This window comes from Podarcis gaigeae (assembly GCF_964106915.1).
Source record: "Podarcis gaigeae genome assembly, chromosome: 1".
NCBI classification, from domain to species: domain Eukaryota; kingdom Metazoa; phylum Chordata; class Lepidosauria; order Squamata; family Lacertidae; genus Podarcis; species Podarcis gaigeae.
The window spans coordinates 68787154-68799515 of NC_139678.1; the positions used below are offsets into that span (position 1 = coordinate 68787154).

Consider the following 12362-nt stretch of genomic DNA (forward strand, 5'->3'; position numbering starts at 1 on the left):
AGGTAACCCCCAACCCTTCAGAGCAGATCTTTTTGAGCATGTGGGATTTGCCAGGGGGAAGGAGGGGAAGGAAAAGCTCAGCTGCATAAGTGGCTGCTCGGTCACACTCATTTTTATTTATTGATTTTAAAAAACATTTTATTTTCAAATTTTATAATCACAATATTATAAGTTCAATACTTTTCCAAAGATACAATATAGACTCCCCCCCGCCTCTCCCCTGGATTTCAATTTTCTGCCCCCCCCATCTCTTGCAACTTATTTTATTTCTCCAAACTCTTTGTTTTCCCTCTTATTCATCCTAATTTCCAATTATATGCTTTCATAAATGTTATATTAAACCTACTACCATTTTAATATATTTACAGTGGTCTTTTAAATAGTTTATAAACTTCTTCCATTCCTGTTCAAACTTTTTCTCATTGTGATCTCTGATCTTCAGGGTCATCTTTGCCATTTCGGCATAGTCCATCATCTTAGTTATTCATTCCTCTTTTGTTGGTATCTTCTCTTATTTCCACTTCCGGGCAAGCAACATTCTTGCGGCTGTTGTTGCATACATGAATAGTCTTTTTAAGTCCCTTGATATTTCATCCCTTGTTGATTCAAGTAAAAAGGCTTCTGTTTTTTGTTTGTTTGTTTGTTTTGGGACAAAAGTTATCTTAAAACGTTTTTTTCCTATTCATTGTATATCATTTCCCAGAAGTCCTTTACTTTTCTGCAGGACCCACACTGTCAGATTTAACCCCTTAGACTCAAACTATGAATAAAGGTCACTCCTGAAAGAACTTTCATACCCATGGTTTTGTCCTTTTTTTTCTCTTTTCCCCTAATCTGCCTGATATGCAGCCTATGAAAATAGAACTTGGAGTCACTTATGTAATGAAATAATTTATTATTATTATTATAGATGCCTCGAAGACGAGTCAGTGTTGCTGTTGTTTCAAAATTTGAGCTCCCTGGCCAGTCACCTACTGCATCGCCCATACCTTTGATGCCATCCCTGGTAAGGTTTTTCAAATTTCTAACATTCTAGAGAAACCAAAGCTTTAAAGAAAAACCTTTGCACACAGGTGTGACTGTGCTACATTTTATAAATCTGAGGCTATTTGATACAACAGTCATATAAATACACATACATAGGTGAGAAATATACTGTTAAACAGAGATGGGGAACCTGCGGCCTTCCAGATGTTGTTGGACTACAACTCCCATCCATCACTATTAGCCATCATGGCTGTGGCTGATGGAAGTTGGAGTCCAACAAACATCTGAAGGGGTGTAGGCTTCCTGTCCTTTCTATAGAGGAGGTATTTGGAGAGGTTCTAAACAATACTAGGCTTCCTGTACGCAGGAAAACACCTAGTTTATGTTTGGGGACCGTTCAATTTTTTTTTGTATGTATGTTGAGTACATCTTCATGTAAGAAATACAGTTGTGTTGTTTGCTGCTTGAATGAAATTGAATGGACCTCTTTATCCACAGTCTGAGTCATCAAATGGAAGAAGCAATCTGACATCAACTCCCGTCTTATCAGCGCTTATAGAGAAGTGAGTTAACAAATATTTACTATATTGAGAATTGTAGAGCAGATAATTCCTGCTGGCATAAAAATAGCTTTTTTCCTTAAAGAGTTTAAGTTGATGGAAAAGGATTGATATTTTGCCAATGAAGGTAGATACAGTAATTTAAATATCTTGCCCATCTGCATTATTTATACATTTTTTTAAAAAGTTAACAGACAGTGTCCATGCTATAACCCGGCAGTTACGTCTCTCAAAAGGTTATCTGTACCCATCCCAGAATAATGTGTATTATAAAAGGTTAATCCAAAGTTAGTTGTTCTCAGAGTAGACCCATTGAAGTTGATTGACACGACTAATTTGGGTCCATTGTGTTCTGAGTAGAATTTAGATAGATACAACCTAAAGTAATATCATGCTGAACGAAGGCTTTTAAACATGAGAATAACAAATGCCCAGCCCAGCCATTGTTTCAGGTTTTATCGAAAGATTTTTCTTAAGAACACAGGATGTGCTTGTCTTTTGGAACTCCATGCATGAACGTACTTCCTAGAAAGTTTACTGTATATTGGCAGCTTTTCTCACAGGGCAGAGCACTTGCCTTCAGGAAATACAGCATATTTGAAGGAAATCTCTTGCTGACATTTCAGAATTATGGTTAGTGATTTGTTGAAGGGTCCAAGATGATGCTGTGTTTATATAAAGTATCTAACTTTTCCACAGCAATGAGAATTTCAGTGGAGTTTCTCCAGGATCATTTTTATTTAGAGATGAGAGAATTGCTGGAGTTGTACAATATCCCTACAAAATCTCTCCTCCCTCATATGCTGGCAGCCAAGCAGCAATCAGAAAGCAGTAGTCCCCAAGACAGGACTGCAGTTCTCTGACATCACCAAGGCGAATCCCCCAAGCTGTTCTTGCATAGCTTCTGCTTCCGTAACAGACAGGGAAGCTTAGCATCAGGCTGCAACCCTTTCCTTTGGGACAATGCTTTCTGTTTCTGTCTTTTGAATTTTATTAGAATCTACGTATATTGTCTGGCTATCCAGACCAGCCAAGCAGGTCTGAAAGAACACCTCATGTTAGTAAAGCTGACCCAAAACAACCTGCTGACTGAAGGTGACAGTGCTGTTACTCTATTTGTCGTAGAACTAACTTAGCCAAAATGTGCACTCAGTTTTGCAATAGGGGCTCCAGAGCGTGTGAACATGGTAAGTACCAAAACAGAGAAGATGAAATAGAATTGGTTAGGCAAAAGTTATGAATGGAAAAGGGATTTCAGAGGGGAAGCACAGAGCACACAACAGATCTGAAGGTGTGTACACATAATGGCACTTTACCATTTCAAGTAATTGCAAGGGAGTGTGACATAAAATAAAAAGGGATGAGAAAGGAAGAGGAAAATTCAAGGCAATCGCTCTTTCATAATACCCTACAGGGTTATATTGGGAAACTGCAGGAGGCAATTCTGGGAAGGGAGGAGTCAAATGGCAGCTTGACCCACTGAGCTTTGTGGTATGTAATATTCCCACTAAGCAACACTGACACCAAACTCTACATACATTAAACATAATAGAAACACCGCCACCCGACCCCACCCCCATCCATCTTCCCTCTCTCCACCCCCCTTTCTTTTTTCTTTCTTTTTTCTTCTCCCCCTAATGCCTCAACAAATGAAACGGATTTGTAAAAACGTTACATGGAAGAAGAAGAAAAATACGAGGCACTACACTTCTGTAAAACAAGAAAATCCTTAATAATTTTTTTTTTTAAAAAAAGACCAACTAGGGCTGGATCAAGTGTTCAGCCCAGCTGTATTTATAAGGCTTTGCACTGTATGGACGTCAAAGACCCTCCCAAAGATCAAGAGACCCATAAGCATTCTGGTGGGGGTACATAATATTAGGTGAGATAATAAAGTTATCTGTGTTTAATTTTAAATTTACTAGTGGAAAATCAAATGGGGACCCTGAGAGTGAACCACCTCCTTCAGCTCCAGTACAGAGTGCCTTGGAAGAGATCAGCCCAGAGATAAAAGCCAAAATAGAAGAAGAGGCTTATAACAAAGGGTGAGTATGTGTGCATTCTGAATCCTTAAAGAGGGAGGCTACATTATGGACAATTTATTAATTATTAGCTAGTGCAGTTGTGTATGGGTTCCTCATGCTTTCATGAATTTTATAGGCTGCTATGCAAAGAAATGATTTGCAGAAATGTAGAATCTTTCTAATAATAATAAACAATAATTCATTTTTATTTGTATCCCACCCTCCCCTGCCGGAGCTTGGCTCAGAGCAGCTAACATCATATTAATAACACAATATACATAAAAATAAGCAATCGATTAAAATGCATCCCAAAATTAATTCAAATAAATTAAAATTAAACTAAACAAATGGCAATCCTCAGGTTAAATTGAAAGCAGTTAATACTTGCCAGGACCAACTGTTTCCACTGATATTATAAGGACCTGTGAGCGGGCTGGAAAACCTCCTTCATGCTTGTCCTTATACTGTAAATATGGGATTTCCAAAACTGAACAAATTAACACACACACACACACACAAAATTCAGTGAGATGATAGTCACATTTCATTCCTTTGTTTTCTCATCAGTTTCCATTGCCATAGCAGTTGTGCATCTACATTTAAGCAAAAACAGAAGGGCACCATGTATTCAGAAGGCTAATAACAATTAAGTTGAGAAAAGAATTAAAACAAAACTGTAACCAAAGAAGCATGATTCACATCACAAATTATGTCTAGTGATTCACTGAAAGTCATTGGGCTCATATATCTGAGTAGCAGAGCCAGTTCCAAAGTAGGGGCCTTGTTGTTGGTGAGACAACTAGAACCCTGAGGTAATGTGTGTGTGTTTAGCATATAAACCAATAAGACATAACTTCTGTTAATTTTAAATATATACAACCTCTATTCATGTTTAGAATTCCATAACAAGTAGGAAGGTCAGAATTCCCCATTTAGAATGTGTCTACAAACACGGTGGTTTATTATGTAACTTGGCTCCTGCCTCTGTACCACTAGAACTGTTAGCCCAGGAAAGAGACTGAATACTTCTGCTAGCAAATACAAAGTAGCTTCCCATGGTCTTGGGAAGAAAGCCACACCACTTAAACCAGTTTGAAACTGATTTGGATTCCACATCGCCCAGATTATTTGCAGTTATCACTAGTGCTTAAAGAGTAATGTTATAATCTCTACTACACTACTAGAATCTATCAATCTTGACTGATCTGAAGTGTTTATCATGTGTCTTCCAGCATTGATAATTTGGATAGGGGGACTATGGCCTCTATAGGTGTCACCAGTTAACATTGCACGATTTAACTTGCAGTCCCTGGAAGAGCAACTGTGTGGCATTTTAGCAGGGACATGTTCTCAAAATAAATAGGACTTACTCAAATGTCATAATTACATTTAGCTATAATTATGTGTGGATAGTTTGCCTGTGCTCTTCTCTCCTTCTGCTCATCACGATTCATGGATATCCAACTGAGCCCATTCCCCACTTGCATGTTGGAGTATTCCGTTTGCTTTTGTTGGTAGCATTCCCTGTTTATCAAGGCCAGCCCATTGATCATGAAGCAAATTTCAGACCTAGCTATTGTGTTTGGATGAGGTTGTGTTTTGTCCTACATTTAGTTGAGAATTGTTTTCCTTATTTTTGGCAAATTCTGTTTTACGTTGGTTGTTTCTAAAGCTAGTTGATATAGCAATAGCCTCTCAGGTCAGATTTAGGTGACATTATAGTACCATTTGCATGTTGATTACTCACAAGGGGCTCCATGAAATCAAGGGGCAGTGGAACCGTATGATTGGCCCTGCCCCTAAAGCTGCATGGCTACCCACCTGATTCAAACTTAGAGAGAAATGCCATAGTAGCAAACAAACAAAGCCTTCCTTCACTCTGCTTTTCCTCAATGAATTTCTAGGTTTGTTCAAAATACATACCTTATTATTATAGAATACCTGGGTAACTTGGAAACCAACCTTAGATTATCAGATAATTTTTTTAAAAATAGGACAGTGACAGTGGTGACATCAGGAGCAAGTACAGTAGAAGCATGAGGCAGACTTAATAAGGTCATTGTGATTGTTTAATTTTTTTGTCTGAGCCATGCAGCATGAATGAATTACGCTCTTTATTTAAAAATGAAAAAGAAGGGTACACATGTATTTTTTCTTTTCTTTTTTCCTCTTAAAGTTATCAGGAAGGCTTAAAGAAAACCAAAGAACTTGAAGAGCTGAAAGAAGATGATGAAGAGAAAATAGATGAGAGCCCCAAAGAATGTGTAGCAGGTGAAAGCGACGATGAAATCAGCAAGCAGCACAGGTGAGAAAACAGCTGGAGAGGGGGTCAGGAACCTGTGGCCCTCCAGATGCTGTTGGACTTGAGCACCCATTGATTGAGCCCACCCAGCATAGCCGATGATCAGAGATGATGGAAGTTGTAGTCCAACAGCAGCTGGAGGTCTCTCCTCTGATTTAGAAAGTGAATATTAATTTGTTTCATTAAATGTGTGCTGCCTTCTGGCATGCTTTGGAGGTTGATTCAGAAGAATGCCATCAGTGTGGTAAAGCTACTCCAACCAGCTTTTTAAGAACAACTCTTCCAAGCAAAAATAATTTTATGGGCAACAGAGGCAAGGTTACTGTTGTTCCTGGGAAGATGAAATTTAAACAGATAACTTCAGGTTGGCATTTTATTGTTCATATGAGCCAGTGGGTAAAATTTATAAAGGCACTGGGACAAGGAGTGCTTTCATACATGATGATTCAATCACATTTGAGCCTCTAAAATACATTTATGTTACATGAAGGAGAAAGTGAGGGATTGTGTAGGAATATCCTAAGCAGTTAAAAGACTCTGGGCACAGACTTATGAGGCAAATTGGCATAGAATATGCATATGCTATTCTATAACCAAAAATGCACACTGAAGCCAACTTTCAGAGCATGGGGGGAACAAACTCTGACTCTTGCTGTCAGGACTTAATTTGCCTTAATTAAGATGCCAAGTGGCTGGGTCTTAATGGTACTGTGGTTTGCCTTGCTGCCTCTAAGCAAAGTTTTGAAAAACGTTTTTTGCAGGTGGGAGTGGAGGAGATATGGAGGCCAGCACAAAAGTCCTAGGGCTTGGGCCTACCCCTTTAAAACACCGCTAATAAATAATAATAATAAATTTTTATTTGTTTCCTGCCCTCCCCGGCCAAAGCCAGGCTTAGAGCGGCTAACAACAAGAAGTAATACTCTTTACAAACTGATTTAGAACAAGAGCTGTTAGAATACTTGTGTGTTACCTGTTTGTTTTCAATACTCTTAGCATAAGTTTTAAATGGTATAGCTGTGAAACCGAAGTCAAATTTAATGAATATACTGGCTTCCTTGACAGTCAGCTTCTCATCTAGTTTTTATTGGAACCTTTGACCACAGTTTCATCTCATGATGAAAAATCTAAATGACTGTAGATGCTATAAATATTGCATTTTCTTCTGATGCCAACTGTAATACTTTTAATATGAATATGTCAATTCTCATCTCAAAAAACAAAAAGAGAAAAGATATGTATTATAAAAGTACTAAAATTGAGACAAAAATAATGAACTACTTCATGCTCATGGGGACAGCTGTACCTTTGATCCTGTGGCATATGACCCGATGTAGATAGCCATCTGTACTGCTAAGCCATTCAGTCTGATATGGTAGCTTTCCAAATAACGGAACTACCTAACTTGTAACTTCTACATACTTGCTTGATTCCTTTTCATTTTACAGCAAACTTGAAGTTGTTATCCACTATGTACAAATACTGTACCCCAAACTGCATAAACACTGGAACATGCTCTGGATTGTAGCTGCTGTTATCGTCATTTTTGCTGTGGTGCTGGGAATCTCCAGTTTATACAACTACTTTTCCTCCTGTACTGAGTTGTCGACTGGGTCACGAGTGAAAGCTACCTGTTCTGCTGTCCAGCAATACTTCTGGTGGAACTCAGGACTGCAACATGATCAGCGCACGGAATAACCAAAGCATGAATGGGGAGGAGAACCACTTAACGATACAGCAGTAAGCACCTGTTTGAGAACCGAGGTGCACAAAGCAGAGCAGTGCTTTGTCACTTTTGTGGTGGTTAAATGTGATCAGTAACCTACTGCTTAATTTCGTCTGTGCCATCAGACTTGTGAATGCCGTGTGATTTTTATCTAGCCAGATGCACCAGCCAATAAATGCTGTTCTCTCTTTCATGCTAATTGTTATTTGATTGATGTGCCTGAATATCACTACATGAGAATATAAAGATGGTGTTTGACCAAAAACTGGGCATTGACATCTAGGTTATAGGTGGAACACAAATTCCAGTGCTGCTGAGGGATGTCACTCACAGCCTTCTTCCTATATAAATGTCAGCACTGATTCCTTCTATAAATTTCAGGGGCTTTTCAATTTGTTTATTTTTAGCCCTTAGCGTTATAATAGATTAGAGAATTGATTTCACAATCATAAGGAATAAGCAAAAGATTAAATGGAAAAATACTAAAGGCTTTGTGTCCTGGCTACAAGCTGGTGCCAATGGTCTCAAAACAGGTTCTCGGCATGAATGGAAGCAGGAACATTTGTCACTCCACCACACATACAACATAACTTGCAACACAGTCTTTGTTACTTCACACATACTTTGTTCATTCTTTTCTTTTTGAATGGGGAGATTTCACCAGAGTCGTGTGCATGCGGTACATGGTACAGTGGGTTCAGTGGAGGTGCCCAATCAGTCACATACAGTCTCTATTATGCATACAGAAGACATGCTCTAGTAAGTGTGAAATGGCTCTGGGTCTGCAAAATCTGTCACCCACGTTGGTGATAACTGGTAACCTGCTGTAAGCACAGCAAACCTAAAAGAACTACATTGCATTCATATAAGAAGGCGTGGTATATTTGCAGAGGAGAACTGACATTTCTGTCAGGGAACATTTCAGCCAATGGAATGTAAACAACACAGATGTGGTTTTACCATTTGTTATGTACTGAGCATGAAATTCCTACTCGACTCTGAGTATATTTCATCATTCATGAAGCTTTCTATTGGAGGAAGCATCTTGAGTGATGTTTGTGCTCATACTGTGCTAGCCTTTTGCACAAGCTTATCCAGCTTTCATTTGTGTTTGAAATTGATAACTTCTCTTGTATTGGAATTGGAGGCACAGAAGGAAGTGTTGGAAGCATGGTGAGCTCTGATTCAGACAGGATATTAATAGCTTTTCCTAGCTGGGCCTGAGTTCAAAACTCTGTTGAACACTTAGACATATTGTAGGAACTTATTCTTGCAGGAATCTGTTTTATGTGTTGAGAAGGATAAAGAGGTAGAGCCCAGTATAAACTTATAACTGATGTCATTTGATGCCTGATAATTTATCTTCAGTTTAATGAGCGGTAGAGTCTCAGGAAATAGAAGTGTGGTATGATTTTAATTTTGACTCAAGCAGCTGTTTGAAACACAACTTTGAATTTTCAGATATGTCTCTTAAGTGGCTCCAGAAGAGTAAATATTGTGATTAAGTACGTTTAATAAGGCTAATGAGAAAGTGTGTCATTTGATCTCAAACTGGAAGAGGGGAATTAAAGGTGGGCAAATAATCAAATTAAAGGTTTTTTGCTGGCTTTTGGATGAAATGACTTTGATATGGAATAGATACAATGTAGTTTTTCACTCTAGTGAAATATAGTTGAGCCACACCTTCTGCTACAGACAATCAGGAAATTAGGAATAACAATGGTATTGCAAAAACCCAAATCAGAAAGCCCTTTTATGTAAACTGCTTGATTTATTTATTTAGGTGGTTTATATATTTTGTTCAATAAGTAAAAGGGAAAAGTTAACTCCCTAGACAGTGGAACATTTCTTATGAGGTGATCAACCAACTTTACAAAATTAAATTCTGATATTAGTAGTTCATTTTGTTCAGCTATGGTCAGATCATGGATCTGCTCATAAATTGCAGGAGTGAGCTCCATGACCTTTCTGGAGTGAATTCTCTACCATTTTCCTCCCAATATAAACCACTGTTTGCTGCTAACCAGAATTTTAAAACAAACTTTCACTTTCTGTTCAGTAGCAAACCCTAATTAGTATATTAACCATCATTAAAGTCAATGCTGATGTAAGCCTTAATCATGGTTGAAGCCAACGGAAGGAATTCATATATGGAGGTTGGGGTTTGAGCATGCAGGTGGGGCAGAGCATGTAGTCCCAAGTCCTTAAGCATGGTTAAGGCAGCATAAATGTTAAACCTGAACCAACTCTATGGGATAATACCAATGTAAATTGAGTGGCAACACCTCATTCTGCATTTTCTTCCCTTACAATACTTCTACTGTGAAACCACTGCATTTTTTAAAAAGTTGAATTACTTAAGATGCATAGCTTTGACACATGGGGCCATCTACCTGCTACAAAAATAATCGACTGTTTCAGTAATTATTGGGAAAACAGTTTAATGTATAGAGCGCCTGAAATGTCAGTCTTCTTGTTAACAGGATTTTAGACCAAACATAATTAAATTGTTAATAAGTATTGGCTCAATGGGTTACAAATCAGTGCCATATTTTTTGAGACAAAGAAAAGAGTATGCATTTTGGGGGGTCTTTCTAAAAAAAAAAGTTATGTTCCTTTAAATTCACAAGACTCATGTGGCTACAAAGAGCAAGTCAGCAATCTTTACACCATTCACACCAAAATAGGATTTTGTTTTGGGGTTGTTTTTTTGGAAGTGCAATATTTTATTTATTTGGCTTTAACAAGACACATGTGTATTTTGTGCACAGCACTGATGTTTTAAAGTAGGTGGAACTCGAGAGGCACTATTTTGTGTATCCTGTTTTAAATTTTGTAAAACTTTGCACAGGTGTGCTAGTATTGTACTGTATAGCATCACATACTTGAGATTTGGAAATAAAATATTGTTTCAGAGTCTTCTGTGTTGCTCATGTCATTTGTGACTTATTTATTCTGTGCATGGGCACTTAGGAATTCCATCAGAGAACACAAGTTGTATGTATGGAATGATTAGCAATCTTTAAGAAAAAATAGGTGCTGAAATTTTCTTTCTTTCTCTCTACCTTGTTTTCAGTAATACAGGGTGAAGCACTCATCTTCTCGAGTGTGCTTTTTGTACAAACACAAGTTTAAATGGAAATGGAAACACAAAAACAATCAGGAATAAATTTAAAGGCTTCCATTATCCTTTTAAGTGCAATTGACACTGTGTAGTTTTTAAAGCACAGACCTTTTTGTGACACAAGGTTCGACTCTGGGAACAATATGTTGTCCATCAACCCAACCTTGCAAAATCCCCCAGTTGATAAATGTGCTTTTGCTTTTGCCATGTTGTTTTAAGCTTTATTTCGCCCCCTTTGCTACATGATCACAGCCATTCTGTGATGACGTAATGAATGTGATTCACTGGAGTTATGTAGTCAATTGCTTTTGGCTACATGATGGCATTACTAAGGGAAAATAAAATCAATAGCATTGTATCGTTGCCGTAGCTCAAAATGGCTGTGAGGTCAGTGTGGGTATAGAACATGACTCAGCTAGGATGTCAACGTCATCATTTTCCCATTGCTCACCCTTACTCTTTCCTCAGCACTAGATTCATGGTGGTGTGGGCTGTTCTGCCACACAGGTCATTAAGCCAAGTGGGCACAATATTGAGAAGATCAATAATTGAGAAGATCCATTTGTGGGGGGAGCAAAATTTTGGCCTTGCACAGGTCACCATATTATGACAGATTACCAAATCCCACCCCTGCTTGCCTCTACAGATCTATATAGCTAGACTCGGAGTGTTACTTAGGCTGCCTTAGCAATGGGGGCATATTTCACCCCTCCGATACCTGTCCCAACACAATGGGTGAACACTTCGTTCATCTTTTTTTTGGAGGGGAAACAGCACACACTAAAGGGGGTGATCCTTTGGAAGCAAGAGAAAGCCTTCATGAAAAACACCATGACTCAGGCACTTTTGGTTTCTCTCTGTTAATCGTTTTTCCAGACTTCAGTTCTTCACATTTTCTCATCAGTTTGCTTTAAAATAAGGAAGGTGGCTTTGATCCACACTCTCTGTGTGCATTTGGCTATTTTGTCATGTTCCGTTCACAGCTTCTTGAGGAGTCACTTGGCCATGCTCAGTGCACGCCCTAATGGCATCTCTCCTACCTTAGATGTGATTGTGACACTACTGACAAGGAGAAAGACAAGAGTTACAGTCAGGCAGGAAAACTTGAGTCTGTCAGAGACTGGATCCTAAGTATAAGCACAAGTTGAATCACTGCATCTAGTTTCAAATCAAATCAAATTTTGATTCTATATTGAGATACCTGCATTGAAGGGGTTGGACTAGACGACGACTCAGGGTCTCTTCCAACTCTACAATTATATGATTCTATCTCTTCCCAAAAACAGAGTTTGTAAACTCAGTCAAATAGTCATTTTTTTCATCTTTCAACCATGCATCTAAATTATAAATTTATATCAAAAGTTCTGATTTCCATGTTTTTACATATAAGGTAATCAACAGTTTTACACCCCACACCCGCAGCTTCTGGTTAACAAGTGATTAGGCTGAATGAAGGATAAGTGACTCACAACTGCCTAAACAGGAACTGTCACAGAACGAGCACCCCAGAGCTATAGGGGAAATCTTCCCGTTGTTTATAAGACGAAGAGTATAACATCGTGTTATCTCTCTTCCTCAGCTGTACGTTTTCTGAGTCAGCACTAGTTTTATTTTCCAGGCTGCCCCCAACCTTTTTTGGGGG

At 38.4% G+C, this 12362-nt stretch overlaps 1 protein-coding gene across 1 annotated transcript in view; it reads left to right on the forward strand.

The window, feature by feature from the left end:
- The window catches only part of IRAG1 (inositol 1,4,5-triphosphate receptor associated 1), a 92534-nt gene extending 82019 nt beyond the window's left edge, over positions 1-10515 (forward strand). Inside the window, exons 32-36 of the mRNA XM_083724467.1 lie at positions 911-1006; positions 1486-1550; positions 3473-3592; positions 5748-5876; positions 7319-10515. Of these exons, the coding sequence (XP_083580593.1) occupies positions 911-1006; positions 1486-1550; positions 3473-3592; positions 5748-5876; positions 7319-7568 (660 nt within the window). The 3' untranslated portion in view covers positions 7569-10515. The remainder of the gene's footprint in view (positions 1-910; positions 1007-1485; positions 1551-3472; positions 3593-5747; positions 5877-7318) is intronic.
- Positions 10516-12362: the final 1847 nt, after the last annotated feature.